Source organism: Capricornis sumatraensis, chromosome 8 (assembly GCF_032405125.1).
Source record: "Capricornis sumatraensis isolate serow.1 chromosome 8, serow.2, whole genome shotgun sequence".
In the NCBI taxonomy this organism is placed as follows: Eukaryota; Metazoa; Chordata; class Mammalia; order Artiodactyla; family Bovidae; genus Capricornis; species Capricornis sumatraensis.
The window spans coordinates 104,691,786-104,719,288 of NC_091076.1; the positions used below are offsets into that span (position 1 = coordinate 104,691,786).

The 27,503-nt window shown below is 52.9% G+C and overlaps 1 protein-coding gene and 2 non-coding genes across 6 annotated transcripts; 1 reads left to right on the forward strand and 2 right to left on the reverse strand.

Moving 5' to 3' along the window:
- The first annotated feature begins 664 nt into the window (after nucleotides 1-664).
- On the forward strand, nucleotides 665-18,987 carry ST6GALNAC2 (ST6 N-acetylgalactosaminide alpha-2,6-sialyltransferase 2). Of its 4 annotated transcripts, none has more exons than XM_068977334.1 (9): nucleotides 665-788; nucleotides 4,553-4,616; nucleotides 9,044-9,218; nucleotides 9,812-9,980; nucleotides 10,410-10,548; nucleotides 12,632-12,735; nucleotides 14,381-14,569; nucleotides 16,468-16,567; nucleotides 17,708-18,987. In XM_068977334.1, exons 1-9 carry the CDS (start codon nucleotides 667-669, stop codon nucleotides 17,873-17,875), a joined length of 1,230 nt encoding a protein of 409 aa, XP_068833435.1. In that variant the 5' UTR covers nucleotides 665-666; the 3' UTR covers nucleotides 17,876-18,987. The 4 variants fall into 4 exon arrangements, with proteins under 4 accessions (XP_068833435.1, XP_068833436.1, XP_068833438.1 ...); XM_068977335.1 differs by having other exon boundaries at nucleotides 14,486-14,569; XM_068977337.1 differs by lacking the exon at nucleotides 14,381-14,569.
- A 2,072-nt stretch (nucleotides 18,988-21,059) lies between these two features.
- On the reverse strand, nucleotides 21,060-21,144 carry LOC138084877 (small nucleolar RNA R38). The gene has a single exon (XR_011145280.1). It is a non-coding gene; the product is annotated as a small nucleolar RNA R38 (small nucleolar RNA).
- A 1,487-nt stretch (nucleotides 21,145-22,631) lies between these two features.
- On the reverse strand, nucleotides 22,632-22,709 carry LOC138084876 (small nucleolar RNA R38). Its single transcript, XR_011145279.1, has one exon. It is a non-coding gene; the product is annotated as a small nucleolar RNA R38 (small nucleolar RNA).
- Nucleotides 22,710-27,503: the final 4,794 nt, after the last annotated feature.

Below are 27,503 nucleotides of genomic sequence, written 5' to 3' on the forward strand. Positions count from 1 at the left end.
GATCTCCAGGTTGCCCCGGGTTTGTAACAGGGACTCATTGTCACTGAGGGCTCTGGCCAGTCACCAAATGAGAGAGACGGACAACCTCAGCTCTCCTGCCCTTCCCATCCCGGGCAGGCCCCCTGCCTCACCCCCTCCAATTTCACCCGGGGTCTGAGCGGTCGGGGTTTAACCCTCCATGCTCCCCGCCCCTCCCACGGGCCTCGGGTGCCTGGAAGCCGCGGGCCCCGGGGGGCCCCCGAGGGCGCAGTGCGCGGCCCAGGCGGCAGGTGGCGGCGTCTCCCCGCGCCCCGCGGCCCCACAGAGCCCCCGGACAGCGCGCACGCCCGCCCTTGACGGTACCGGGAAGCGCCCTGCCCAACACCGGCTCGCGGCGGCTCTGGGCTGGGCCGTCCAAGTGCGGAGGACAGAGGGTAGCGCCTGAGAGGCGCGGGCAGCTCTGGGTGCCGGCGCGACACTCTCGCCTCTGGGACCCGCCGCGCAGCCCCCAAGGGTGCGGCGGCGTCCAGAGGCCGGGAGCCGGCAGAGGGAGAGAGGCGGGGCGGGAAGGCGCGGCGGGGCCGGGCGGGGCCGGACGGCCGACTCCGGGAGTCCAGCCCGGCGCACCCGGGCCTTTCCTCTCCGCCCGGGTCGGCTGCCGACGGGACGCCCTCGGGCCGAGGCTGCATGGGGCTCCAGCGTGGCCGGCTCTTCTGGCCGCTGCTCCTGCTCGCGGCTGCCTGCTCCGGGATCCTGGTCGCCCTGTACTCGGCGGTGGAGTTGCACTTGGGGCCCCGCACCGGAGCCAGGTAGGAGCTGCCGCGCGGGACCTGTCCGGAGGGCGCAGGGGACGCGCTGGGCGCCCAGCCCGGGGCCGGGGTGCCCTCTGGGGAGGTTTGCCGCGGGGACTCGGGCTGCGGCCCTTTGTACCCAGAGCCTCCGCCCCGGCGTTAAACTCGTGCTGCCGGGGGTCCCACAGCTGCTGCTGGATCCAAGAGGAGCTTCGTCCCTTGCGCACCGGAGATCCACTCCCGACAGCTTTCTGCTGACTTCTCTCTAGCCCTGATTAGAAACCCTTTCATTTGTTCAACTTTGGCTTGGACATCGGAGTCAGATAAAATCAGTCCTGGCTTTCCACTAATTGTCCCTCGCTAACGTCACATTTCTCAGATTCTACTTTGGGGGCAGGGACCCAAGTCTCCCAGGTCCAGCGTTGCACGCGGCTCCTCAGTCCGGCGGCAGGTCGCGCCTCTCTGGCTCGCTGTGGTCCCTGCCCTCCCCGCGCTCGGCTCGCTTCTCTCCTCCCGCTCTGTTCCATTGTTTATTTTGATAAGCCCCGTCCGGGCGCAATCCGGTGAAGAGGTGGACCGGGGCCCACCTTGGGCTCCACCCAAGTTTCCCTCCCTGAGCTGCTCCTTCTGCGCTCCGCTCCCTCTCGCTGACCCTGGGCACCTTCCTTTCATTTGTGCCCCAGGAGGAGAAACCTGAGAGCCTGCCTTTGGTAGGTCAAGGTTCCAGTTACTGAAGAAACCTTAAAAGGGATTTAGCTTTACTTCCGGAAGGTGGACCGAGCTGTGCCCAGCGTCTGGATTTGTGAGGCCCCACGGGTACCTACAGCCTGGTGCAGAGGCCTCTGGGCCCTGGCTTTCCCTTCCCAGTGCTTTTCCACCCACACAGTCCTCACTAAAGGGAATGAAGTCAGAATTAGTGTCTGCTCTCAGGAATGGGGCTCTCCAGGTGGTTCAGTGGTAAAGAATCTGCCTGCTAAGCAGGAGACCTAGGTTCAATCCCTGGATCAGGAAGATCCCCTGGAGAAGGAAATGGCAACCCACTCCAGTACCCTTGCCTGGGAAATCCCAAGGACAGAGGAGCCTGGCGGGCTATAGTCCATGGAGTCGCAAAAGAGTCAGACACTCAGACAGGACTTAGCGACTAAAACACAAAACCAAAAACATTCAGCAGACAAAGTCAAAGGGCACCCAATGTTGCAAAACAATACGAGACACACTTGTCATTGATTATGCATACCCTCCTTTTAGAACCAAAGGTGCTCTACCTGGCAACACCTGAAGTTACCTTCACCTCCTTGGAGTCAGACATTGATTGCATAAGGAGAAGGACTGAAAAGGACTGAGGGTATTAAGAAAGCAGATCCGTATCAGTTTTCTGTTTGAAACACATTTATTTGAACATCCTTCAAAAGTAACTAATACCTCTATACATATGAGGTTGACTGAACATCCATTATACCTCAACAAAGCTTTTTTAAAAGACCTTTCATGTTTTAAAAATCTAGTACAATCTGTCCGTATCCTTGATGTGTTGGTGATGTTTGCATTTTAGCTAAACTCCAGGGGCCAGGTCCAGACTCAGCCTCATTAGGAGCTGGACAAGCAGAGGGACAGGTGGGATGGAAATCTGAGCAGGGCAAGCAAGCTACGTGACCCCCCTCACCTGGGAATCAAAAGCAGCCCTCCCGGGCTACCGTGGGGAGTCCAGGGGAAGCCAAGTGCTGGGACCAGGCCTGGCACACTGGAGATGGGAGATGAGGCTCTCCTTGCAGGTTAGAGGGTGGAATCGGTCCAGTCAGTAGTTCCCAGGCTTGGAATTTCTAGACTCGTTTTAGAGCGGGTTGCCATTTCCTCCTCCAGGGGATCTTCCTGACTAAACCCATTGTCTCCTGCATTGCAGGTGGATTCTTTACCACTGAGCCATTGGAGAAGCCTTATTCCCAGGGTGGTGTCTAAAAGCCTTTGGATTCAGCGGGGGCGGGGTTGTTGGGGGAGTCTCTTGAACAGAAGGGGTGCTCTGGAGAGGAGCTGGCCTTCCTGAGACCTGAGCGATTCAAGGCTCCCTCCTGTTTCTATTCTGCCCATTGAGCAGTTCCTCCGTCAGGTTCCAAGCCTGGCTGCATGTTAGAATCACTGGGGAGGAAGGGATGACAGTGGGGGGAGGGGGGTTCTGGAGACCCAGAACCATCTGATCAGAATTCTGGTGTTTTTCAAAAGTTCCCTGGGGGTTCCTGAAGGCCACCTGGGCTGAGCACCACGGTCCCAGTTCCTCCTCTGAGAGGAGCTATAGGGTTTTGTGGTTGGCCGGTCTGGGTTGAGTGGAGGAAAGGATCGCCCTGCTTTTTCTGGCCTGCTCTTCCAAAGTCTTTCACAACCCTGAAGGCAGGTGGGTCCAGACGCCCTTGTGGCTCAAACGGTCTTGGTGCCTAGGAGGAAGTCACTGGAAGCCTTTGTTTCCTTCGAAACTGCTGATCTCAGATCCTCCCCACCTGCTCCCTCCGGGTTGTAGGGGAGGCGAGAGGAGTCTGGCAGTAGCCCGACCATCCTCTTGAATGGATAGGGGCTCCTGTTCCTTCTTGTTTGCCCTCTGCCCAGGTGGCTCAGTGGTAAAGAATGTTACTGCTAATGCGGGAGCTGCAGGTTTGATTCCTGGGTCAGGAAGATCCCCTGGAGGAGGAAATGGCAACCCACTCCAGTCTTCTTGCCTGGAAAATCCCACGGACAGAGGAGCCTGATATGCTACATACAGTCCATAGGGTCGCAAAGAGTCAGACACAACTAAGCGCACGTGCACACACACACACACATTGGTGCAGGGACCACCTAGCACCTGGAAGGTGGGTGTGGGGCAGTAACCTAGACCCTTACCTCCCTCCAGAAGGGTCAGTGTCATTGAGGCCTGTCACAGGGTCCCTTCCCTTTGCCCTTTAGGTAACAATAGCTAATATTTAGAAGACACTTCTTACATAAGATAACACAGACTCTGTTTGAAGGTTCCGGACAAGAATACAGGCAGGGCTTTACTGGGGCCCCTGCCACAGCAACAGGAAGCAAACCCAATGCCAGGTTTTCTTGCTTGCTCCCTGGGGTTGAGGGGGGCTCAGTGAGTTGGTTCCTTCTACAGGGTGACAGTAGGGATGGGTCCAGGGGGTCAGGCCAAAGAGGTGGCTTAGTGGTAAGCCATGTGCCAGCTGAACGTGCATACCTGCTTCTGCACAGAGTCTGGTCTTCCTGTATCTCTTTGTCCATAATTTGCCACAGCTGCTGCATGTACTCAGCTACTTTCAGTCCCTTGCAGTTTACTTTGCGTTTTGTTGCTCGAGGAGATGTTTGTCCAAATGCTTCTAAGAAGTTCAGTGGCTTCCAGAGACCCTGGAACCCAAACCCATGGAGTTGGGCTTTGGCCCCACCCCTTTCGCCAGGTGAAGGGGGCCCAGGGCACCCGGGATCTAACACTTGTTTCTGGGGCTTTAACAGGGAGACCGCTTAGGTGGTCACGAGCCCAGGGAGCTAGCAATCTTTCCTATTTTATGTTTTCATCTCTTAACCACCATCTCACTATTCCAGTACATTCCACATTTCAGCCACTTGCCAAGGGGCTAGGCAGAACATAATAAGGTGATAATATTTTGTGCCCAAAGAGAAAGAGATGAGCAAGAATCAGAGCATAGGGGAAAAAATAAAAAATCAGACGCTGATGGATGGTCAGCCTCCAGAGTTACCAGACGAGCACGCTCCGGGGGCAGGTCAGACCCCGGCTTTACTTCCTCCTTCTCCCCCAGGAACACCACGTCATCATCTCGAGCTTTCTTTGGACCCAAGGCATCGAATTCTAGGACAAGAAAGGTACAGTGGTGGGCTACCCTGTGGCTGGGTATGAGGGGAAAGAAAAATGGGAATGAGAACATTCTTGTGAGCCTGCTGGGCAGGAGCTCTCTGGAAATCCCCCTCCCTCCTCTCCCCCCACCCCCCCCCCCGACATCCCCCTCCTCACCCGGAGAATGGAGCACAGAACTGAGGGGCCAGCCAGCCAGAGCTCTTCAGACCTGACCACTGAGGTCCCTGCACCCCAACAGCAGAGAAACATGGCTCCATTTTTACTCCTTGGGGTATAACCAGCAGAAAAGTTCTTGCAAATCTTGATTTATCTTTAAAAGTTCTCTGATTTTTACATTCTACACCTCAAAATGTCTTTTTACTGTAAAACTCACATTTAAACTGTTAGCATGCATGTGTGCTAAGTCACTTCAGTCGTGTCCGACTGTTTGCAACCCTATGGACTGTAGCCCTCTGTCCATGGGATTCTCCAGGCAAGAATACTGGAGTGGGTTGCCATGCCTTCCTCCAGGGGATCTTCCAGACCCAGGGATCAAACCCACATCTTTTACGTCTCCTGTATCGGCAGGAGGGTTCTTTACCAATAGCACCACCTGAGAAGCCCTTTAAACTGTTTACCATGAAGTAAACACCAAGCCCAGGGGACTCCCCTGCTGTGTAACAGAGCACACTGACCGTGGCCTGACAGGCCGTCTCACACATTTTACCTGCGTTCTCTCACTTACACCTGTCGCCAAGCTTGGGAGGCAGCTTTTACAGTAAAATGAGGCTCAGAGATACCCTGCTCAGGTTATCCGTGGAAAAGAGGTGGCACAGGGATTCAAGCCTCTCTTGGACCCCCGGGCTGGCTCTGAACTCCCGAGCAAGGTGCCCTCACCCTCTCTGCAGGCTGCAGTTGAGCGGGATGATGACTGTGTAGTTCTGGCCTGATCCCGGTTTAAGAGTTGTTTTTTCATGCCCAACACACTGGAACTTGTTAACTGAGGTCTCATGGGGGCAAGATCTCACCACATGCAAGACTGACTGCAGAGCTCTCAGCAGCAGAGCAAGCTCCCCCCGGAAGGTGATGGAGACTCTACCCACCCCCGCCCCAAGAACAGAGGTCAGGTGGACACTCGGCTGACTGGCTGAAGAAAGGCCTCAAGCGTCTTAAAGCACTTGGCCAGGTCATCTTTACTTTTCCTACAGTCCTTTTCACCTTGAGCTACTTGATGCTAATTGACATATTTCCTCATCTGGTTTAAAAACAAAAGGATTTGAGCTTTTGTCTTTTGGATATATATGACATGGGGGGGGACAAAAGAATAAAATGAAGAAGTAGGTAAAGGAAAAATAAAGGTAAGAAAGTTAGACAATAATGTCAGATAAGTGCATGAAAAATATGCCAGAGGGCGTCAGAGATGGGCTCTGAGCTTCCCTGAGGAGACAGCAAAGACGGAAAGCTTGCTACCCTGTCCATGAGATAAAAGCAAGCCAGCTGCCCAAGCAAAGTGCAGCCCTTCTGGATATGGAGACCTGAAGATTTTTCTCTTGAGGCCTTATAAAGAAGGCGCTGAAGATTTTTCTCTTGGAGCCTTGTAAAGGAGGCCCTGGGAAACATCCCTATGATTAACTGAAGAGGAGTGAAACTGATGTAGTAAGTTCAGCTTAATGCTTGCTTTTAAAGCATGCATTTGGTCCATAAAGATTGCTGTGGGGATAAAACAAGTTGAGCAGAACCCAAATTTCGTGTGTGTTTATCAGTGATTTTGTCAGCCAGAACACTGATAAATGCAGAAAACCATACTCCACCGAAGGGAATCACGTAGGAATACCCAAAAGGCACGCACGTGCACACTTCAGCCAGCCATCAGCTTCATCGCATGTTTTATAACCGGCTTCCCACCACTTCACGATAACTCCCAAACTGCCACCCTTCCGAAGCGCACATCCCCAAGCAAATGTCAGTTCTTTTCCAAGGTCATGCACCATATTTTGAGAACTACTTATATATTTCTTGGGCTTCCCTTGTGACTCAGACGGTAAAGAATCTGACTGCAATGCAGGAGACCTGGGTTTGATCCTGGGTCGGGAAGATCCCCTGGAGAAGGGAATGGCTACCCACTCCAGTATTCTTGCCTGGAGAATCCCATGGACAAAGGAACCTAGCGGGCTGTAGTCCATGGGGTTGCAAAGAGTCGGACACAACTGAGTGACTAACATTTTCACTTTTCTAGATGTTTCCTAACCAGTGAGTGTGTGTAAAACTGCTTCTATCTTCATTGTATGCATCACTGATCGTTTTCTGAGTTTCTGCTGCTCGTAGTCCCTTTTCCCAAAAGCCCTGTGGTTTGGGTTGAGGTTCTGCAGGATGGTTTTTAGGCATTCGTATGTCACATAACAGCAGAAATGACTGTACAACTCTTTCCCACGTTGTCTTTTGATCAAACCAACAGCTTAACCAAGAGCCCTTTCAATGGAAGAATAGCCCTGCCCAGGCAGGGGCTGCTCAGGAATCTGACACGGGGGTCCACAGGCAGAGGGGGCTGGGGCCTGTCTGGTACCCATGCTCTCCTTCAAGGTCGCTGTGTGCGGAAGTCCCTGCAAGGCTTCCTATGACTGCTGGCACAAAAGACCACCAACTTGGGTGTCTTAAAACAAGAGAAATGGAGTCTCTCATGGTTCTAGAGGCCAGAATTCTGAAGTCAGGTATCCAGCAGGGCCAGCCGCCCTCCGAAGTCTCCAGGGAAGAATCTCTCCTGGCCTCTTCCAGCTTATGGGGGCTCCAGCTGTCCCCCGGCTTGGAGCTGCATCACTCACTCTCTGCCCGCACCCCACCATCAGCACGTGCCTTCTTTGTATGATTTTATTTTTGGCCGTGCAGCATCTTCGTTGCTGCATGGGCCCTCCTCTAGTGGTGTTGAGCGAGGGCTACTCTCCAGCCGCGGTGCATGAGCTTCTTATTGCGGTGGCTTCTTTTGAGGCAGAACACAGGCTCTAGGGCGTACACACTTCAGCCACTGCGGCCCATGGGCTCCGTAGTTGCGGAGCCAGGCTCTAGAGCACAGGGTCAATAGTTGTGGAGCACAGACTTCATTGCTCCGCGGCATGTGGGATCTTCCTGGATCAGGGATTGAACTCGTGTCTCCTGCACTGGCAGGTGGATTCTTTACCCCTGAGCCACCACGGGAAGCCTAGCACATGCCTTCTCATAAGGATACCAGTCATTGAATTTAGGGCCCACCTTAGTACATTGGAAGCTATACTCCATTTATGTGTGTGGCTCAGTCACTTCAGTCGTGTCTGACGCTTTGCAGCCTGATGGACTGTAGCCAACCAGGCTCCTCTGTCCATGGGATTCTCCAGGCTGGAGTGTGTTGCCTAGCCCTCCTCCAGGGGATCTTCCCAATGCAAGGATCAAACCCGCGTCTCCTTCACCTTTTTGCATTGCAGGTGGATCCTTTACCGCTGAGCCACCTTACGGTATAACCTCACCTTACTGATTACATCTGCAAAGACCCTCTTTCCAAATAAGGTCACATTCTGAGGTTTGGGGCAGACATGAATTGGGAGAGGGGACATTATTCAACTCAAGATAGGCACCGGCTGGTCAAAGACATCACAGATCTTCCCAACAGCCCTTTCCACATGAACCCTACTACAGCAAGGACAGCCAGGGCAGGGGTTTGGACCCAGGCTGATGGATTCCAAGGCCTGGGGTGGACCTCCTCCAATACAGGGCAGGCAGCTCTTACCCATTTGTGGGAAAGTGCCCTCAAGATCCCCCCAAGTGTGAGGTAAAGTAGTAGGCCAAAGCCATCAGGCCCGAGAGACATGGCATCCAGGGAGAAGGGCTGGGCAGGGTAAATCCAGAAAGCTCTCTGACCCCCACCGGACCACTGCGTACAGGCCAGCTTGGCTGGCACATCTAGGGGGTGGCCCAAGTCTGGAGGGGGAAGGGCAGCGTGCTTCCTTCCCAGCCCTCTTGTGGGGTATGCGGGCTCCCTGGAAGGTTCCTGGCTGTTCCAGAACAGCCCTCGGGGACTTCCCTGGGGGTCCTTGGGCTTCCCTGGTGAGTTTGATCCCTGGGTAGGGGGAGATCCCACCCAGGAGAAGGAAATGGCAACCACTCCAGTATTCTTGCCTGGAGAATCCCATGGATAGGGGAGCCTGGCAGGCTACAGTCAATGGGATCACAAAGAGTCGGACACAACTGAGCGACTAACACTGGGGGTCCAGTGGTTAAGAATCCGTAGGGCACGTGGGTTCCATCCCTGGGTGGGGAAGTGGGATCCTACATACCTCAGGGCAGCAAGGCCCACAGTGCCACCGGAGAGCTCGCGTGCCACACCTAGAGAGGCCTGACCACGAAGATCCTACATGATGCAACTAAGACCCAAGGCGGCCAAATAAGTAAATTTTAAAAAGAAACAGCCCTCTTATCTTGTCACCCACAGAACCTGCTCTGTCAACATCCACTTTCTCTCGCCGTTCAGCAGCACCCTCGCTTCCGGAATCTGTTTAACCTCTCCACTCCAGTGCTGCTGTCGGGGGACCTCTTCACCCAGCAGCTCTGGGACAGCCTGAGCCAGCACAAAGCCCCCTACGGCTGGCAGGGGCTCTCCCACCAAGGTACCTGCAGCCCTCTGGCCCTAACTAGTCCGTTCCTGCTGCTCTGGGGCTACAGTGCCCCTCTCTCCTCACTTCCTCCCAGGCAGGCTTCAAGGCTCACCACCACTGCTGTGAGACTCCCTCCCTCTACAAGCACCCTTTACAAGGGTCAAGGAGAGGGGCCTGGCTACCGCCCCACCCCACCCCCGCCACCAGCGGCTCTTGCCCTCCTGGGGCCTGGTATGAAAGATGGTCAGTGTCCAAAGGCGGCTGAGGATAGCAGTTGTGAGCCCTCAAACAGCCCACTGATGGCTGCTGCTGGGAGAGACCACCCAGAGCCCCCTCCACTTTAAATCGGCCCTTCCACCCCAGCCCCGCAGGCCCCAAATTATTTCCTTTTGGAATAAGCAAAGTCTTGGGAGGACTGGTTATCTGAGTTCTTGAGATGACTGGGGCCACAGCCAACCCTCCCACCCCACCCTCTTTGCAGGCGTCCTCCACCCTCTGTGCCTCTCGAGAGGGGGCTGGTGTCAGGCCTCAGGCAGGTGCAGGGTGCCAGGAAGAGTCTCGAGAAGGCCCCAGTGCCCCTCATGGTGCCCCACCTTGTCCCACAGCCATCACCTCCACCCTCAGCCTCCTGAACGGCTCGGAGAGCGCAAGGCTGTTCGCCGTCTCTAGGGAGCTGCTTCCTGGCTGCATCCGGTGTGCCGTGGTGGGTAACGGAGGCATTCTGAATGGCTCCTGCCAGGGTCAGAACATTGATGCCCATGACTACGTGTTCAGGTATGTGGGCCAGGGGCCAGGGAGGAAGCAGGAGAGGAGCTGGGTGGAGAGCTGGTTCCCAGCCAGCCCCCCAGGGGGGAGCATCATAGGTGAGGGCGTGGGCTAATGGAGCAGCAGCAGCCTCAGGCAGCTCAGCAGTTGTGATGGACGGACAGGTGCGGACAAGGGCGTTACGCAGACAGACCCTGAAGATGCGCGAGGCTGTGGGATGTGCGGGGCTTACCCAGGGGACCCGGGAGGAAGGAGCTGCCAGGGCTGGCTTCACCCATTTCACAGGGCATCCCTTCAGGTGCCCGGCTGTCAGGATGGGGCTGGCAACTGGGCACTGGGGCTGCCATAGGTAGAGGGAGTGCCAGAAGCCTGGGGATGGAAGTCAACATGCAGTACCGTGTAGCCACAAGCAGGCTGATGAGCCTCTGTTTGGACCAGACTCAATGGTGCGGTGATCAAAGGCTTCAAGAATGACGTGGGCACCAAGATCTCCTTCTACGGTTTCACCGTGAACACAATGAAGAACTCCCTCATCTCCTACTCGAACGTGGGCTTCACCTCTGTGCCGCAGGGACAGGTGAGGCTCCGACGGGCACCATGGTCCCTGACAGTCGGCGCTGTTGTTTCCTGTCTGCCCCCTCATCGCACCGCGGGGCAGGTCATGGGGCTCCCAAGCCCCAGCCCAGTGGATGGACAAGTTGTGCGCCGGGATCTAGGGCCTGTGTGATGAGCGCCCTGTGGCTCAGGACCAGGAAAGCTCTGGAGTGGAGCGTGAATGACTAATATTTACTGAAGGCTTATGGAGTGCCAGGCACTTTACAGAGGCCACATCAGCCCCCTCTTACTGGTGAGGGCACTAAGGCTCAGGGCCCCTTCGTTCAGCAGGGCGGCAGTGGAGCTGGACTCAAACCCCAGCTACCCCCCGACCCAGAGCTCAGCAGCACACAGCCAGCCAGAGGGCATTTGCTGAGTGTCTCCTCCATTCCCACCCCACACACACTCAGCACAGCAGCACCTGTGAACTGGAACCTGAGTCTGTCTGCTGCCTCCAGGCTCTTTCAACCACACCCAGATGCTCTAACGCCATGCTCCCCTTCAAGGGGGCTTCCCTGAGAGCTCAGTTGGTAAAGAATCCACTTGTGATGCAAGAGACCCCACTTCGATCCCCAGGTCAGGAAGATCCACTGGAGAAAGGAAAGGCTACTCACTCCAGTATTCTGGCCTGGGGAATTCAGAATTCCAGGGACCATATAGTCTATGGGGTCATAAAAAGGCAGACAAGACTGAGCGACTTTCACTTTCTTTCCCCTTCCAGAGCAGGCTGGCTCCCACATGCAGCGGGGAGGTCCCAGGATAAGGGTGCTGTGGTCCTCGATAGGGCTGGTTTGAGTTTCCAGCAGCTTCCTCCTCTTACCAGGGACGTCAGGGGTGTCCAAGCCATAGCATCCATGCTCCAAGGCCTCTTTTAGCTCATGATAAAACAAGATAGCACAGTTTCATTTCTAGTGTAGCCACAGAACCTGTATGCGTTCATGCTAACTTGATTCAGTTGTGTCCAACTCTGTGCGATCCTATGGACTGTAGCCCTCCAGGTTCCTCTGTCCATAGGATTCTCCAGGGAAGAATACTGCAGAGGGTAGCCTTTCTCTTCTCCAAGGAATCTTCCTGACTCAGAGTCCAACCTGGGTCTCCCTCATTGTAGGCCGATTCTTTACTGTCTGAGCCATCAGGGATGCCCTTCCCAGATGACTCAGCAAGTAAAGGATCCACTTGCAATTCAGGAGACACAGGAGATGCAGGTTCAATCCCTGGGTTGGGAAGAGCCCCTGGAGAAAGAAATGGCAACCCACTCCAGTATTCTTGCCTGGGAAATCCCATGGCCAGAGGAGCCTGGCAACCCACTCTAGTATTTTTGCCTGGGAAATCCCATGGCTAGAGGAGCCTGGCGGGCTACAGTCCAACAGGGTTGCAAAGAGGTGGACACGACCAAGCAACTAAGCATACACACACCAGCAGCATGCTGGACCCTAGTTTGCTGACGAAGGATTGAACCCACGCCCCTGTGTTGGAAGGTAGAGTTTTAACCAGTGGACCAGGGAAGTCCCTCATCAGAGTGGTTTTGGCTCAGGGTCTCCCAGTAGTCACAGTCAGGCTTGACAGGGGCCATGGTCATCAGAAGGCCCGCCTGGCCCAGGGTGAAGATGGCTCCCTCACAGCCCTCACCATGCCGGCCCCTCTGCAGGCTAATACACTGCCTCCCCGATGGGCTAGCTAGCTCGACCCAGGGTGAGCAATCCCAGAGAGCAAGGAAGCTCCTCCAGTGTCTTTTATGACCCCCTCTCCAAGGGGGTCACGCACACTTCCTTACTCCCACTTTTTCTTATCCATTAGAAAAATTCTTAGTCCCTCAGTCCAGCCCACACTCAAGGGAATCGCAGTTGAGCACGGCTCCTTGAAGGGAAGAGTATCAGCGGGTTTGAGTGCTGAAACCCTCAGTGGAGCCTGAAAGAACAGGGCACCTGAACGTGGAAATTACAGACTCAGAAGGGAAATGCTCCCGCCAGGGCAGGGGGCCCAACTGGGCGGAGGGCGGTCCACTCGGAGCAGGAAGTCCCCCTGGTCTTGTCCCCACTGGGGCTGCTTCTCTGTTGCCCCGACAGCACCTGCGCTATATCTTCATCCCCTCGGACATCCGTGACTACACGATGCTGAGATCCGCCATCCTGGGTGTGCCTGTCCCGGAGGGCACCGATAAAGGAGACAGGTGAGCAGCCAAGCCGGGAAATAGGGCATGGTACTGCTCCCGGGTCCACTGTCAGATGGGAAAGGTGGCTGAAGGTGGCCAGAAAGGCCCCAAGAATCCATCAGAGCATTAGAAGAGTAAACTCTTCTTTTTTTCCTACCCTCGGGAAAGCTCAAGTAATGCTGCTCATCCCCAGGGACCCTCCTGACCAGGTGGGCTGCAGGTTCAAGGGGCTCCTTTTGGAATGGGGGCCGGCAGGCCTGGCCCCTCAGCTTCAGATGTGGTCCCCATAACCTGCCCAGCTGGCCTGTCCACAGCTGGCCCTGCTGTCCCGTTGAGTGCATTGTGTTTGGAGACCAAGAATGGGGGCCAGGACCCATGGCATTCCTTGGCAGGCACCCTCCCAAGACTGCCCATGAAATGGGAGAGCAGGGGACGTGGGCCCAGTGTCCTGCGGAGTGGGAACAAAGGGCCCTCTGTCTGTCCTCCCCCACCTTCCTGGGCAGCAGGCCCATGTCCAGCTCTTTTGAACCATGTCCGGGCCTCATCTGAACCTTCTCCCTGTGGTGCTGAAGACAATTTCTTGTCCCTAAGTTGGGTCCTCACAAATCTGCACCAACCCCTGTGGCTGCAAGGACTGGACCTCCTGTCTCTCTGCCCCCCCCCCCCCGGACATCTCACCCACCCTCAAAGACACCTTCTGAGGCGTCCTGACGGGTTAAGCCCTCCAGGGCCAGGCCAGCCCCGCCCCGTGCCTCACCCCGTGCCCCGCCCCGTGCCCCGCCCCAACCTGCTGATGACCTAACAATCGCCTGGCAGCCGCTCCTGGGGGTGGGCTTTGGGACCCAGACGGGACTGGCTCCTGGGGGCTGGCTCAAAGACATCGGGTGGACATTAAGCCTCCCCCACACCAATGAGCTCCCCCTCCCATTCCCCTAATCCGTCCCCTGCCCAGTCCCCCTCCCAGTCCAGATCCAACCATACCAACCAGCAGCCCTATGCCAGCTCTGGCGGCTCAGCTCCTTCCCCGTCCCCTACCCGGGGGTCTTCCCGTGCCCCCTCTCACCCCGCCACCCCAAATGCCTCACAGCCCTCTTCCCGGGCCTCCTCCCTGACCCCCAGCCCTCATGTCCAGCCTCGAGGGTCTTCGCAAAATGCCACTCCACCAGCCTCCAAATCTCCCTCTCAATCTGGCTTGAAATCCCTCTCCCGGAACTCTTCCCAAACTCCCCCCATGCCTGGCTCCAAGTCCCCCGCCCACAGCCCCGCGCCCTCGGCCTCCTACATCGGGCTCGGGCCCATCCGGGGCATCCCGTCCTACATCGCCCCCTACGTGCCCCGCTTCATGAGAGAGACCCCCTTCTTCCAGCCTCCTGCTTCGCCCCTCCCGCAGAGCCAGTGCGCCCCCTGCTCCTTCCCCTGCTGGGCCCGGGCCCGCCTGCGCCCGCGCCAGCCCCCGGACTCCCTGTACTTCCCTCTCCTCCCGCCCCCTCCGCACCTCCCCCGGGTCAGCGGCTCCTACCCGTCTCCCCCCGCCCTCTTCACGCCCCCCTCCTCCCTCTCCTACACCCCGCCCACCGAGCTCCTGGTGGGCGGGAAGCCGCACGTGGTGCCCTCGGTGCTCCCAGCCACCTTCTACACCCCGTTCTCCCGCTACTACTCTCAGCCCCGCCCCTACCGGTCCATCCACCGCCACCGCCCCAGCGCCTTTCACCTCTCCTCGCTCCACGACGGCTCTGGCCGCTCCGTTCACTTCTATCGTGGGTCCTAGGCCTCAGACCTATTTTGGACCGGACTCCTCTGCCAGCAAATTCAAGCTACTCCATCCAGACTTCATCAGCTACCTGAGAGAGAGGTAGGTGCGGGCAGGCGTGGTGCTGGGAGCGACTCCCCCGCCCACCCCCACCACTCGCCCCACACCTACCGGCAGCACTGGCTTTAACCCCCGAAGATGAAACCCACAGCTGGGCCACGTGCCGAGGACCCCCGTGGCCGGGCCCCCCCGCAGCACTCACACTGCTTCACTTACTTCTTGTTTAGTCCCTCAGTCCTGTCCCATTCTTTGCGACCCATGGATGGTAGCCCGCCAGGCTTCTCTGTCCATGGCATCTCCTACAAAGAATACTGGAGTTGATTACCATTTCCTTCTCCAGGGGATCTTCTGGACCCAGATTGAACCCAAGTCTTCCGTTACTGGCAGGTGGATTCTTTACCACTGAGCCACCAGGTTAAACACATTGATGGAGGTGATCTATCAGTCAAGGCAGACAGGAAACTCAACAGGCTTACTTACCAAAACTGTTCATCAACGCTTAGGCTGGGCATAGAGGGAACGTAAGTGTGGGGCTGTATGGGGACTAGCGGAAACCAGCATTCAGGCCCAAACACAGGAGGACCCTGGGAGGAGCCTGGGGAACCCCTGCCTGCAGATCTCCACCCCCACCCCACCCACCAGTGGTTCTCAGCAGGAGGCTGGTCCACTGTCCTGTCTGGAGAGTTGGTAGGCTGCAGTCCATGGGGTCGCTAAGAGTTGGACACGACCGAGCAACTTCACTTTGACTTTCCACTTTCGTGCATTGGAGAAGGAAAACGGCAACCCACTCCAGTATTCTTGCCTAGAGAATCCCAGGCATGGGGTGGCACAGGGTCGGACACGACTGAAGAGACTTAGCAGCAGCAGGCAACCTGAGTGCCCCTAGTGGGCAGAAGCCAGGGATGCTGCTGAACCACCTACAAGACACAGGGGAGCCCCTGCAATGCACATCTGTCCAGCCTGAAGTGGTGACAGTGCTGCAGCTGGGACGCCTAACTGCATGCAGGCCCGGGCTAGCACCCCAAGACCCAGAGCAGCCCAGGGGTGGCAGGAGCGTCTGGGAGGCAAACTGAAGACCACTCAACAGAGGAAGAACAGGCTGAGAGGCTAGGTGATTTGCCTGGCAAGGCCTAGATGAGAACCCAGGGCTGAGGTCAAGGCTCACGGTCACCATACTGTGGCCTCATTTTGGACCATCTGGGTGTCTGAAAGCGTGTACGTGTGCATGCACACATGTGCACCATCTCACTAGCGGCCCAGTCAAGGACCTACGTGTACTCTGTCCTCGTGTGGCTCCTGCTTGGCCAGTCTGGAGGTGAAATTTAGGTGTCAGGTTAAATACGCCAACTATGCCCGTGACGTTGTGGTGCGGGAGGGTGCTGCCGAGAGGAAAAGCACGTTAGGCTGGATTCAGGCTTCTAGAGAGCGGGAGAAAGGGAAGGGTCTCACCTGTGGTTCTTCAGGAGGGCCTGTTCCTCCTCCTCACTGCTTATTACCTAAGGTGTTATTTCAACCAAAGATTTTTGTGTATAATTCATCTTTCTCCAAATGGCAGATGGGTGAGGGTAGAAGGGCCAGAAAATTTTGCTGTTTTCCAGCCTGCCTGAGTTGGTGTAATGGCACAACCCTCGAGCTAATGTGCAAGACCACAAGTCTTGGGGTTTTTTTGGCTGCACTGGGTTTTCTTTACTGCACGGGCTTTCTCTAGTTGTGGCAAACAAGGCCTACTCTTCGCTGTGGGGTGCAGGCTTCTCATTTTGGTGACCTCTCCAGAGTGCGGGCTCTAGGCACACAGGCTTAGTTGCTCCTCAGCATGTGGGATCTTCCTGGACCAGGGGTTGAACCCATGTCCCCTGCACTGGCAGGCAGATTCTTAGTCACTGGACCACCAAGGAAGTCCTCCAGAGTCTTTGAGTTTTGATGCTTCTTTTTGCTTCCAGGTTTTTGAAATCAAAGTTGATTAACACAAAATTTGGAGACCTATACATGCCTAGTACTGGGGCCCTCATGTTGCTGACAGCTTTGCATACCTGTGACCAGGTAAGAGGTCTGCTCTCTTGGGAGCCCACAGCAGCAGAGCTGGTGTGAATGGAACTTTATTCCATCCATGAGATCCTCTACCTGAGGCCTGCTAGCCCAGACCTGGAACTCTGGGCCTCCATCCCGTGGTGGAAGGCTCTTCAGCTGCAGGAGCCATCTAGTCTAGGGAATGGGGTGGAGGAAGTGCTCTTGGTCCCTTAAAAGGTCAGCCTTGGACCCAGTCTTGCCTTCCTCCCCAGGGCCACCCTCCCCTGGCCTTGTCCTTTCACCCTCTGACCCGGGGCAGCCACTGCACATGGTGTTTAAGAGACATATAACCCAACTGCTCTTGTCAAAGCAAAATCTCAACCCAAGTGGGTAGGGACATGTTTTGGGAAGATTCTCTCAAACTGAGGTGGGCAGCCTTCCACACGTGGAGTCTCTGAAATCACTCCATGAGCTAATTCTTGCTGGGGTGGTACCCACATGACCTGCAGAGACAGGCTGAGAAGCAGGTTTCAGGGAAAGGCAGTGGTGACCCAGGCACAAGAGCTGGAGGCCAAGCACCACTGGGCTCTGTTCCCCTTTCCATGTTTCACACAGGACTCTCCTGTCTGCAGTCACCATTAGAACAGGAAGCGGGAGGTAAGGGGCTTTCTGCCTCTGTCTTGAGCATAATGATCATGGCTTTGGTGTCACAGACTGGAGTTAAAAACCCAGCCCAGCTACTTACTAGCTTGTGACTGGGGACACACGTTTTGGTTATCTTTCTGAGCCCATTTCCCCATTTGTAAAACAGGGACAGTATCTACGATTATTTAGTTGGGTGAGAAAATGTGCAGAAAGCACAGGGCAGCTATAAAAACGTGGGTGAGAACGGTGGTTGTCCTCACCTTCACATGAGGCAGCTATGCCCAAGTTCCTGCCACTTTATAAACTGTGCTTAGTCGCTCAGTCATGTCTGACTCTTTGCAACCCCATGGACTACAGCCCACCAGGAACCTCTGTCCATGGGGATTCTCCAGGAAATAGCGGAGTGGGTTGACATGCCCTACTCCAGGGGCCACACTGCAGGCACATACTTTACCATCTGAGCACCAAGGAAGCCCTTTACACACAGCAGCTCAAATGCTAATTCAAATGCTAACTGTCCTTGTCCAGGTGAGTGCCTATGGATTCATCACCAGCAACTACCAGAAATTTTCTGACCACTATTTCGATCAAACGAAGAAGCCACTGATATTCTACGCAAACCACGACCTGTCCCTGGAAGCCACCCTTTGGAGGGACCTGCACAAGGCTGGCATCCTTTGGTTGTACCAGCGGTGACCCAAAAACATCCAAGACCTTTATTTTTGCAGAGCTGTGGCCCTCGGCCCCTCAAGTAACTAAAGCTACCTTCCTGTGCGTTCTATCCTTGACACCCACCTTCCCCCTTCCCTACAGAAGAGAGGGGATGTGTCAGTCACTGAAGAATGCTTTGTGGGAAACCCTGCCTTGTTCTTAGCTCACCCAAGGAGACTCCTCTGGGCCCAGGGAGACAACCCAACCTTGGTCGAGGAAAAAGACTGCTCTGCTGGGCTCATCTTTAAAACTGAAGGGAACGCTCTCAAGATGAGACTGACCAGCGGGAGCATGCAGGGATCCTTCAGAGCTGAGCATTTCCAAGCCAGCAGTGGCACGGACTGACTAGGTCAGTGGAGTGGCTCAGGGCCTCTCAATTAACGAAGGTCAAGCAGCAGTAGAAACAAATGCACTTTTCAGCCCAAATCCTCCCACTAGCATGTCCAGCCTCAGACTCCAAAGCAGTTCACCTCAAGGACATGTTGCAACAGGTTTATCTGCGAAAGGGAACGGACTCACTTCTGCCCCCCGATAAAGTGGGAGCACAGAGGGCAGAAAGTCATCTGAAATTAGTTAACTGCATAAACAATGGATAACCACTGTGTCTGTGTTTGTGTTGGGGGAAGTAGTATATCACGCAGGGTGTTTAACACAGAGAGTCTGAACCACCGGAAAGTTCTGGCCTCTGATTAAAGGCCCACTGAGGATGTAGTACCACCCCATCACCAAAAGGACATTATTGGGTAACAAACCCTCATCCCTGGACACTGACTATCAAGGCTTCAATAATTTGACTGGATACAGGCAACTTTCTTTTAGATTATACGGGCTTCAAAGTATAAATCAACGGAATGACCACTACACAGCTCCATACACAAACCCTGGGTTCGACTGTCTGGTGTCACTACACCCCGTAAGGCAGTGGAGGGGGCTGGCAAGAGCCTCCCACCCAGAACCTGGCCTCTGGCCCCTGCTTCTGAAGGGTCATTCCTCTCCGTACAACACTGCTGCTTTTTTAAAACAGGTGACTAAGAGAAAGGACATTCACGATTTAACCACTATAGCAGCTACTTGAGAAAGCATGGCTTCCTGAGGCCTGGACCCCTTTCCCCCCATATTTTATTTTGTCCCTATTCCCATCACATCTGTAGTTAGCAAACCAGTCAACTGTATAAGATCGATTTAGTGAGAAACTTTAAACTTTCATTTATAAAAGAATGTGCTGATACACAGAAGAAATCACAAGTCTCAATCTGAAATCCACAAATGCCAGAAAGTCAACTTTTAAATGCTTTAATTTGCTTTAGAGTTAAACCCAAGACACACTGCAGAAACCCACTGAGAAATGTTTTTTTAGGCTGAACACCTGTTTCCCCTTAGTCTTCAACAGAGCATGTACATGTAAGTTTCATTTTACAATCACTGCAGTCCCCCCACTGCACCAAGATCACCTAAACTGTGTGTGTGGTAGTGCAAATGTTCTTAGTTATACCTTAATTTCCAAGAGGCAATCCTGAAGGAACTCATTCTAAGCAATCGACCATTTTGCCTGTGTGTGTGTGTGTAAGGCACAACTAGACTGATTCAGTGCAGGCTAGTGGGTCCCAATTGCCTCTTTCCAGGAGACAGTGCAAAGGCCCAGTAAAGAGCACCCACAAAGTGCTGGGGGCATTTATATTCAGACGCCCTCTGAAGTCAAACACACAGGTTCGGGGAATCCCCTGGTGGGTCCAATGGTTAGGACTCGGCGCTCTCACTGCCAAGGGCCAGGGTTGATGTGCAGCAGAGCTGAAAAAAACAAAACACAAAACACCCCTCCAGGTTCACTTGGGTCCCGCACAACAGTCAAGTCCACTCAGAAGCAGACTGTAACCCAGCAGGTAGACCTTCCCACTTGCTAACACGTCCTTTCACTATATTTGCTTTAGGCTGTAGGCTGCTTGGACCAGTTTTCTGGTTCTTTAAATCCCACCCCAAATACAGCTTCCTTGGTGACCGAACAAATATGTGACCTTACATATGAAGAGCTGCACATACCTCCCAACTTCAACAGAAAAGAAAGGCAATCTGTGCCCACTTCAAGCATGGCATTTCAATGGGAACAAAGCCCAGTGCCACTCTGCTACTCTCTTGCTCACAAGCCAGCCATGCCATTCAGACAAGAGCTGGGCTAACCCCAGCAGAGTGCCCTGCGTGAACAAGGCACCTGGAAACCATGCTAGTGCCACGGTACCCCTTCTTTCCTGAATGTCAGGACACAGTAAAAAGACGAGAGATCAGATAGTCCTTAAGTGTGCTCACTGCCACAGCCGGCACACATCTTCCATTGCCATCTGTCTCAAAGAGCGCATTCATTTTCTTGAAATATGTGACAAGCACTCTTTCATTCCATAGTTAAGAGCATAAGCCAAATCTGGGCCACTTGCCCATTTCTGCCACCTCTTATAGCCTGTGCCCTCAGAGCCAAAGGGTGACAGGGCAGCCCACCACTGGTTTTCAAGTGGCAGAGGGATGGAGCACCAGGACCGGGGTCTCCGCAGGGTGCATAAGCACAACTCCCTTTGGAGTGCGTTCTGTCTGATCCCTTATAAAGCCTGAACTGCTTTTAAGAGCCCAGAGCCAGCCCCTTAAGCCTCAGAACAGACTGTTTTCCCTCAGTCGAGATGTTCAGACAGGGATAACTAACCATCACAGGCTTGCGGGGATTCTTTTGGACCCGTAAGATAGAAACAGAAAGCTTACATTACAAACAACGGGAGAGGAATAGTTTCACTTGCTTTAGGTAAAGCAGGTCAGTTCTGTTTCACACGCTGCAGACATCTAGCAAAGAAAACAGATGTATGTCAAAGTCACCTTGCCACTCAGCACAACCCAAGGGCCAGGGGAAACAGAGCACATCCACCCAGGCCTGTTCCAAAGGTTTCCTCTATTACACATGAGAGAAGTTCCACGCCGAGCCCAGGGCAGCCGCCACAGCACTGCAGCCGGTGTCTTTATCTGGAGTATCCTTTTCGGCCTCAAACTGAGGCTGTACCTGGCGAGGGGAAACTGCAAAGGAAAACCTATTCAAGGTCTACACAAGTATCTCTCAGACAGATCACTGTTAATTCAGGCATTAAACAAACCAAATAAACCAGGCCTCAATTTTCTCTAAAGCAAACTTGGGAAACTGAGTCTCAGATATCCAGATTCCACACTCAAAGGCCTTATTTTGGCCTTCAGACAGGGATAACTTCACATCATCAAGGACTCAGCTCCCCGCCCAGCTGCCAGCCCACAGCACAAGCAAACCATGTTTTCCTTACCAAATTCCACTTTACTTCCTTAAGTTCCTACTTATTCAATCTTATCTGGTTTATTAGAATGTGCTTGCCCTCAAGGGCAAAAACTTTCTATCTAGTGCCTAGCTGTACCCAGCGTCCCAGACCTGACACGGTGACAGTTCCTGTCCTTTTAAAGCCAGGGTCTCCCTGAGCACAAAGTGTCTAGTAGCCGAGTAAATATTTCAGCATCTTTGTGCTGTCAGTAAAAATGTCTAAAACAGTGTGGATTACTCCTTTCAGCCAGACCACTGAAGGCCGGCTGCACAAAGGGTGCCTGATGCCAAGAACAATCAACACCAAACAAGGTCACTTCTCCTTTGCTCACCTCTGTGTGCAAAATGATACTGCAGAGGGACCATGTGGCTTTCAGTTCTTTAAGATAGGGATTATAGATCTGCCCTGAGAGCTACTTAAAAATAGCCAGTACTATAACCTTGCTGTAATAAAAATCCCCGAGCTAAAAGTAGATCAGATCATCTCCCTGTTCCTCCACATCTGCTCCTAAATAGCCACACATGATTCTTGGGCTACACTCTAGAGCCATCTCACCCATCTTAGCATGGGTGGAGGTGGGGTCCAGGAACATTCTACAGGTGCAGAGCCAGGTCTGAAAAGCACCACTCTTGTCTTTTAGAAATGAAGAAACAAGGTGCTAGTGTGGTTCCCTGGTAACAGGCTGAGACTGGAGTCTCAGTCTAAGAGTGGGTTTCAACTTCAACTCTACATTTTGGGTGGGGAGTTCTTTGTCGGGGTGGTGGGGGGCCTGTCATGTACACTATAGGGTAATTAGGGTTACTACCTGGATCCCAGCAACACCCTCCACCCCTAGTTGAGAACCACTAGTCTAACTCAATGACCAGCTGTTAACTATATCTCAATAAAGCTTAATAATAATGTCCTCCTGCAAAATCACTTATAGCTATGTTTTTATGGCTCTTAAAAAGAAAACAACCTAGTTGTGTAACTTTGGGCAAGTGAACTCATTAATTCAGTTGACTTACTCGGGAGCAACATAGGGGAAACATCTACCTCACAGTGTTGTAACAATCACTGTGAGGGTACTTGGTGAGGAGTCTAGAAAGAGTTCATAGTACTTCTCTGGGCACTAAAAGGAAAAACTATTCAAGAAGGCCTACACAAGTATCTCTCAGATAGCTGTTAATGTGTGGGAAGACCCACACATCTCTGAAATCTAACAAGCCAACACTTAAAGGAACCATAATCTATGCAATTCTGTTAAAGTTAAAACTCTTACCATTTATAGACATTTCATCACAAGGATCCTTACATCTCTGGATGATGGTTTTCATGTGACTTTTTTCAAAGCCCCCAGCCTACATCTTTCAAAGAGAAATATGGATAACACATTAACAGGAACAGACTTAGGATATTCATTCCCAAGAACAGAATTTAAAACGTTGAGCCTCAGCAAGTTAGATTTCCTCACAACAGAAGTCTTTTCAGACAGGGATAACTTTAAATCATCCTCAGCTCAACCAGTAAGGAACATTTCTAAATCTCAATCAACTTTAAAGCTCAAGTTCCAAGTCTCCCTTTTACCCGTGAATGCAGTGGCATCCACTTTGGTTTCAAACAGCGACACCTAGTGGCCACAACTACACTGGCACAGAGACCATCCTCATTTCTGGATTCTGAGTAGGACCCCCAACTGGTCCTGAGTCAGCAGGATTCAGAGCTGCGGTGCGTGGCAGGCTTAAGACCATCTCGGCTTTCTCATTTCTGCTGCCCACCCAAGTTCCTGCCTACATGCATTCTTACTTATTTCAGACTTCCATTCGTCACTCCTAAGCTTCTCTGCAGATGCCGGAAAGGCCTGTGGGGAATAAAAACATAAGCATGTTAAGGGTCGCTATAAAACTGGAGCCTTCCAGACAAAGTCTACCACGCCACTATTAGCTGTAGAATTAAGTGAAATTGATTGGGCCTGTCCTCTATGCACTCCATATTTAGACGTTAATACCCTGGATGTTAATTGCGAGCTTGCCCCGTGGGAGGACCTGGGGACAAGCAGGGCCCCTGGGCCTGCAAGCTCAGCGCTTGGGTGGCCGTGAGGCCTGGGGGCTGCGCAGGATGGAAGAGACGTTCTCCCCCAGGAGGGACGCTGCGATGTCAAAGGTGGGCTTGGGCTCTCTCTCCCTTCAGTAGCAAAACCTCGCACCCTTTGGAAAGCGTTTTCTCACCGAGTATCTCAGTTAATCCTCCCAACCACCTATGGGGGTGGGGGTTGGGGGAACCAGGCCTAGCGTCACTATTTCGCCTTCGAGCAGCGAGAGGCCAAGTATGCTAGCGCCGTATCAAGGAATAAGCTGTTTACCCACCTCCGCAGCCTTCCCTCGGCCCTTTGGCCGAGGTTGCTGGCCTTGCTGGAACCACAACGAGGAAGCCATGACCTCCAGCCAAGCAGCCCGCATCGGAAAAGGAGGGCGGTTTCCGCCTGCGCGCAAGTCTTCACGGAAGTCTCGCGCGAACTCTCGCGCTATTGAGAAAGGGCTGCTGGGAAATGTAGTGTTGTCAACGGCCGCTGAGGGGCGCCCGAGGCTCTGAAGCCCGGGTAAGATGGTGGCCGCCACTGGGGACAGTAGAGAGCCCAGGGCGGGAGGCTTGCTCTGTATAGAAACCCCGGCAGTTAGAAAACGAAGACCGACGGTCGTTTCGGTCACAAAGTCGCTATCTGTTGAGTGAACAGGCTGTCCCTGGTCGAGATTGGCTGGGTGGTGGAGGCCGCAGAAAGTTCGAGGGGCCTTCGAGAGGAACGACTGAGGGACTTCGTAGTTAATTGCTCAACGGATTTTATTAGAGTCATGGAGGGGTGGTTGCGTTAGTGAAGGAAAAGGAGATTCCCGGGAAATTCGTTGTTCGACGTCCCGCTCCGTTGCTCTTAGTTGGGGTGCGGGCGGCAGAGGGCGCCCGAGAGCGACGGGTCGGGCCGGGCCGGGCCGGGCTCGAAATTCCCCTGAACCCAAGGGGCGCCACGCAAAAATAATTATACTTTACAAAAAGAACAGAGTAGTGTAACACCGCCTGCTACTCCTGAGGGCTGTTTTTCAGGCACTCACCCCGGCTTTAGTTTTGAAATTGTAAAAGGGCAAAACAACAACCAGAGTCACAGCCAGAATGTATACCTATTTGGAAATTAAATGTGCGGACTTCCCTGGCAATCCAGTGATTGACTCTGGACTTCCAGTGCAGGAAACACTGGTTCGATCCTTGGACAGGGAACTAAGATCTCACGTGCTGCATGTCCTGCAACCAATACTAATAATAATAATAGTAAAGTTGCAAGACCATGAAGCCTTAAAACATCACCCTTTCCCCATCCTCATCAGCCCTTTAGCAATGATCTCAGTAGCATTTAAGTCTGGATTAAATTGTTCTGTGTGTAGTAATGTTTCGGGGACTTATTTTCAAGTTACCACATCTGTTAATGTTTGCCTTCCTTAATTTGATTGTAAGCTCTTCAAGGCAGAAGTCTAATTTGTTTTTTCTTTTTAAATTCTTCACAGACCTAGTTGGTATTCCACTGCCCCTGCTCACAGTAAGTACTCCACAAATACAATCATTAACTCAGCAATAGCTCCAATTGTGTGAAATTGGCCCCCAAGTTTCTCTGTTTTACCCTTGAAGACAAATTATTTTGTACAATACCAAAAGAATGAGGTCTCTCCCTGCAGACTAAATTTATTTCAGGCTGTAAGTGTGGAATTTGCCAAAAGCTGCTTGTGTGTAGGCAGGTGATCTGCTGGCAAAACAATAATGATAGCTAATGCTTTATAACACTTACTGTGAGACATTCACTCCTTGAGTACTTTATGGATATTAATTTGTTTCATCCTCACCACTGCATGGTGAAGTGCGTTATCACTACTCTTGTTTTTACAGATGGGGAAAGAGGAACATTGAAATATTACATAACTTGCCCTAGTTCACACACTAGTAACTGGTGGAATCGGGGTTTGATCCTAGCCTGTAGAGTCTGTACTCTTACGATGAAGTTATACTGTACTGTGAGTGTATATATAAATTGATCTTATATAGAAGGGTTTGGGGTTGTGGGGGAGGGGAAGGAAAACAGATTTTGTGTGTTTCCATGGGCAGTTAGAGATGAAACTGAGAAGTGGGGTGTGGATGATGGGCACCTGTTCCACTGTTTCCAGCCATTTTCTGGCAGGAATAGTGAGGATGAGAGGCTGCAGGAGCTGATCTGTGAAAGACTGAGGGCTCTGGGCTGTCACGGGGCTGTCTTGAAAAGTGGAAGTGTTAGTCACTCAGGTGTGTCGACTCTGCAACCCCATGGACTGTAGCCTGCCAGGTTCCTCTGTCCATGGGATTTCCCAGGCAAGAATACTGGAGTGGGTTGCCATTACCTTCTCCAGGGGATCTTCCCAACCCAGGGATTGAATCCGGGTCCCCTACATTGCAGGCAGGGGGCTGTCTTGGGTCCCAGACTAATTGGCACCCAGTGTGCAGTGAAGGCTGTTCGTCCCAGCTCTAGAAGGGCCACTGTGCCAAAGGACACAGTGGAGGTTTCACACCTGACAGGGCCCTTGGTAAAATAGCAGCAGGCTCACGGCGGATAGGGGTGTCACGGGTTGCTGGGCTGTGGCCAAGTGACTGAGCAAAATGCAATGAGCCCTTGTGCCTGAGTACATGTCAGGTGCACTGCATAGGCCACCCGGAAATAACTGGGAAACACAAAATGCGCTAGCGTTCCTGAATGAGGGCAAGGGCTCAGAGCTATTGAGAGGGAAATGCTAATGTTGTTGTGACTTCATTTGCTGGTGAGGTCTAGGATATTTGAATTTTACATTATTCAAGGCCAGTGTAGACCTATATTTGTTACATGGAGAGTCACACAGTCTAGAGATAAGTGACAGAAGTAGATCAGAAGGTTTACAGGGCAGGAGTCCCCAGGGCTGTGCAGGGGCCTTGGCTCTGATTGCAGAGGGGAAATCGGGTCAGCCGACCTGCTGCGCTCAGGCAGTCAGCTCACGGAGTTCTATTCACTGATGGGATTTCAGTTCAGTTCAGTCGCTCAGATGTGTCTGACTCTGCGATCCCATGGACTGCAGCACGCCAGGCTTCCCTGTCCATCACCAGCTCCCAGAGTTCACCCAGACCCATGTCCATTGAGTTGTTGTTGCCCTCCAACCATCTCATCCTCTGTCGTCCCCTTCTCCCACCTTCAATCTTTTGCAGCATCAGGGTCTTTTCAAATGAGTCAATTCTTCACATCAGGTGGCCAAAGTATTGCAGTTTCAGTTCCAGCATCAGTCCTTCCAATGAATAGTCAGGACTGATTTCCTTTAGGATGGACTGGTTGAATCTCCTTGCAGTCCAAGGGACTCTCAAGAGTCTTATCCAACACCACAGTTTGAAAGCATCAATTCTTCGACGCTCAGCTTTCTTTATAGTCCAACTCTCAACATCCATACATGACTACTGGAAAAACCATAGCTTTGACTAGATGGACCTTTGTTGGCAAAGTAACGTCTCTGCTTTTTAACATGCTGTCTAGGTTGGTCATAACTTTTCTTCCAAGGAGCAAGCATCTCTTAATTTCATGGCTGCAGTCACCATCTGCAGTGATTTTTGAGCCCCCAAAAATAAAGTCTGACACTGTTTCCCCAAATGTTTGCCGTGAAGTGATGGGACTGGATGCCATGATCTTAGTTTTCTAAATGTTGAGTTTTAAGTCAACTTTTTCACCCTCTTATTTCACTGTCATCAAGAGGCTCTTTAGTTTTTCTTCACTTTCTGCCATAAGGGTGGTGTCATATGCATATCTGAGGTTATTGATATTTCTCCTGGCTGTCTTGTTTCCAGCTTGTGCTTCATCCAGCGCAGGGTTTCTCATGATGTACTCTGTATATAAGTTAAATAAGCAGGGTAACAATATACAGCCTTGATGTACTCTTTTCCCAATTTGGAACCAGTCTGTTGTTCCATGTCCAGTTCTAACTGTTGCTTCTTGACCTGCTACAGATTCCTCAGGAGGCAGGTCAGGTGGTCTGGCATTCCCATCTCTTGAAGAACTTTCCAGTTTGTTGTGATCCACACAATCAAAGACTTTGGCGTAGTCAATAAAGCAGAAGTAGATGTTTTTCTGGAACTCTCTTGCTTTTTTGATGATCCAGCGGATGTTGGCAATTTGATCTCTGGTTCCTCTGCCTTTTCTGAATCCAGCTTGAACATCTGGAAGTTTCATGGTTCATGTACTATTGAACCCTGGCTTGGAAAATTTTGAGCATTACTTTGCTGGCATGTGAGAT

Bases quoted from the DNA above. Each gene is read 5' to 3' on its own strand.
- ST6GALNAC2 (XM_068977334.1), top strand. From the start codon at position 667: ATGGGGCTCCAGCGTGGCCGGCTCTTCTGGCCGCTGCTCCTGCTCGCG. The intron at 12,736-14,380 runs GTGAGCAGCCAA...TACTACTCTCAG, and splicing joins GGCACCGATAAAGGAGACAG to CCCCGCCCCTACCGGTCCAT. The intron at 14,570-16,467 runs GTAGGTGCGGGC...TTTTGCTTCCAG, and splicing joins ATCAGCTACCTGAGAGAGAG to GTTTTTGAAATCAAAGTTGA.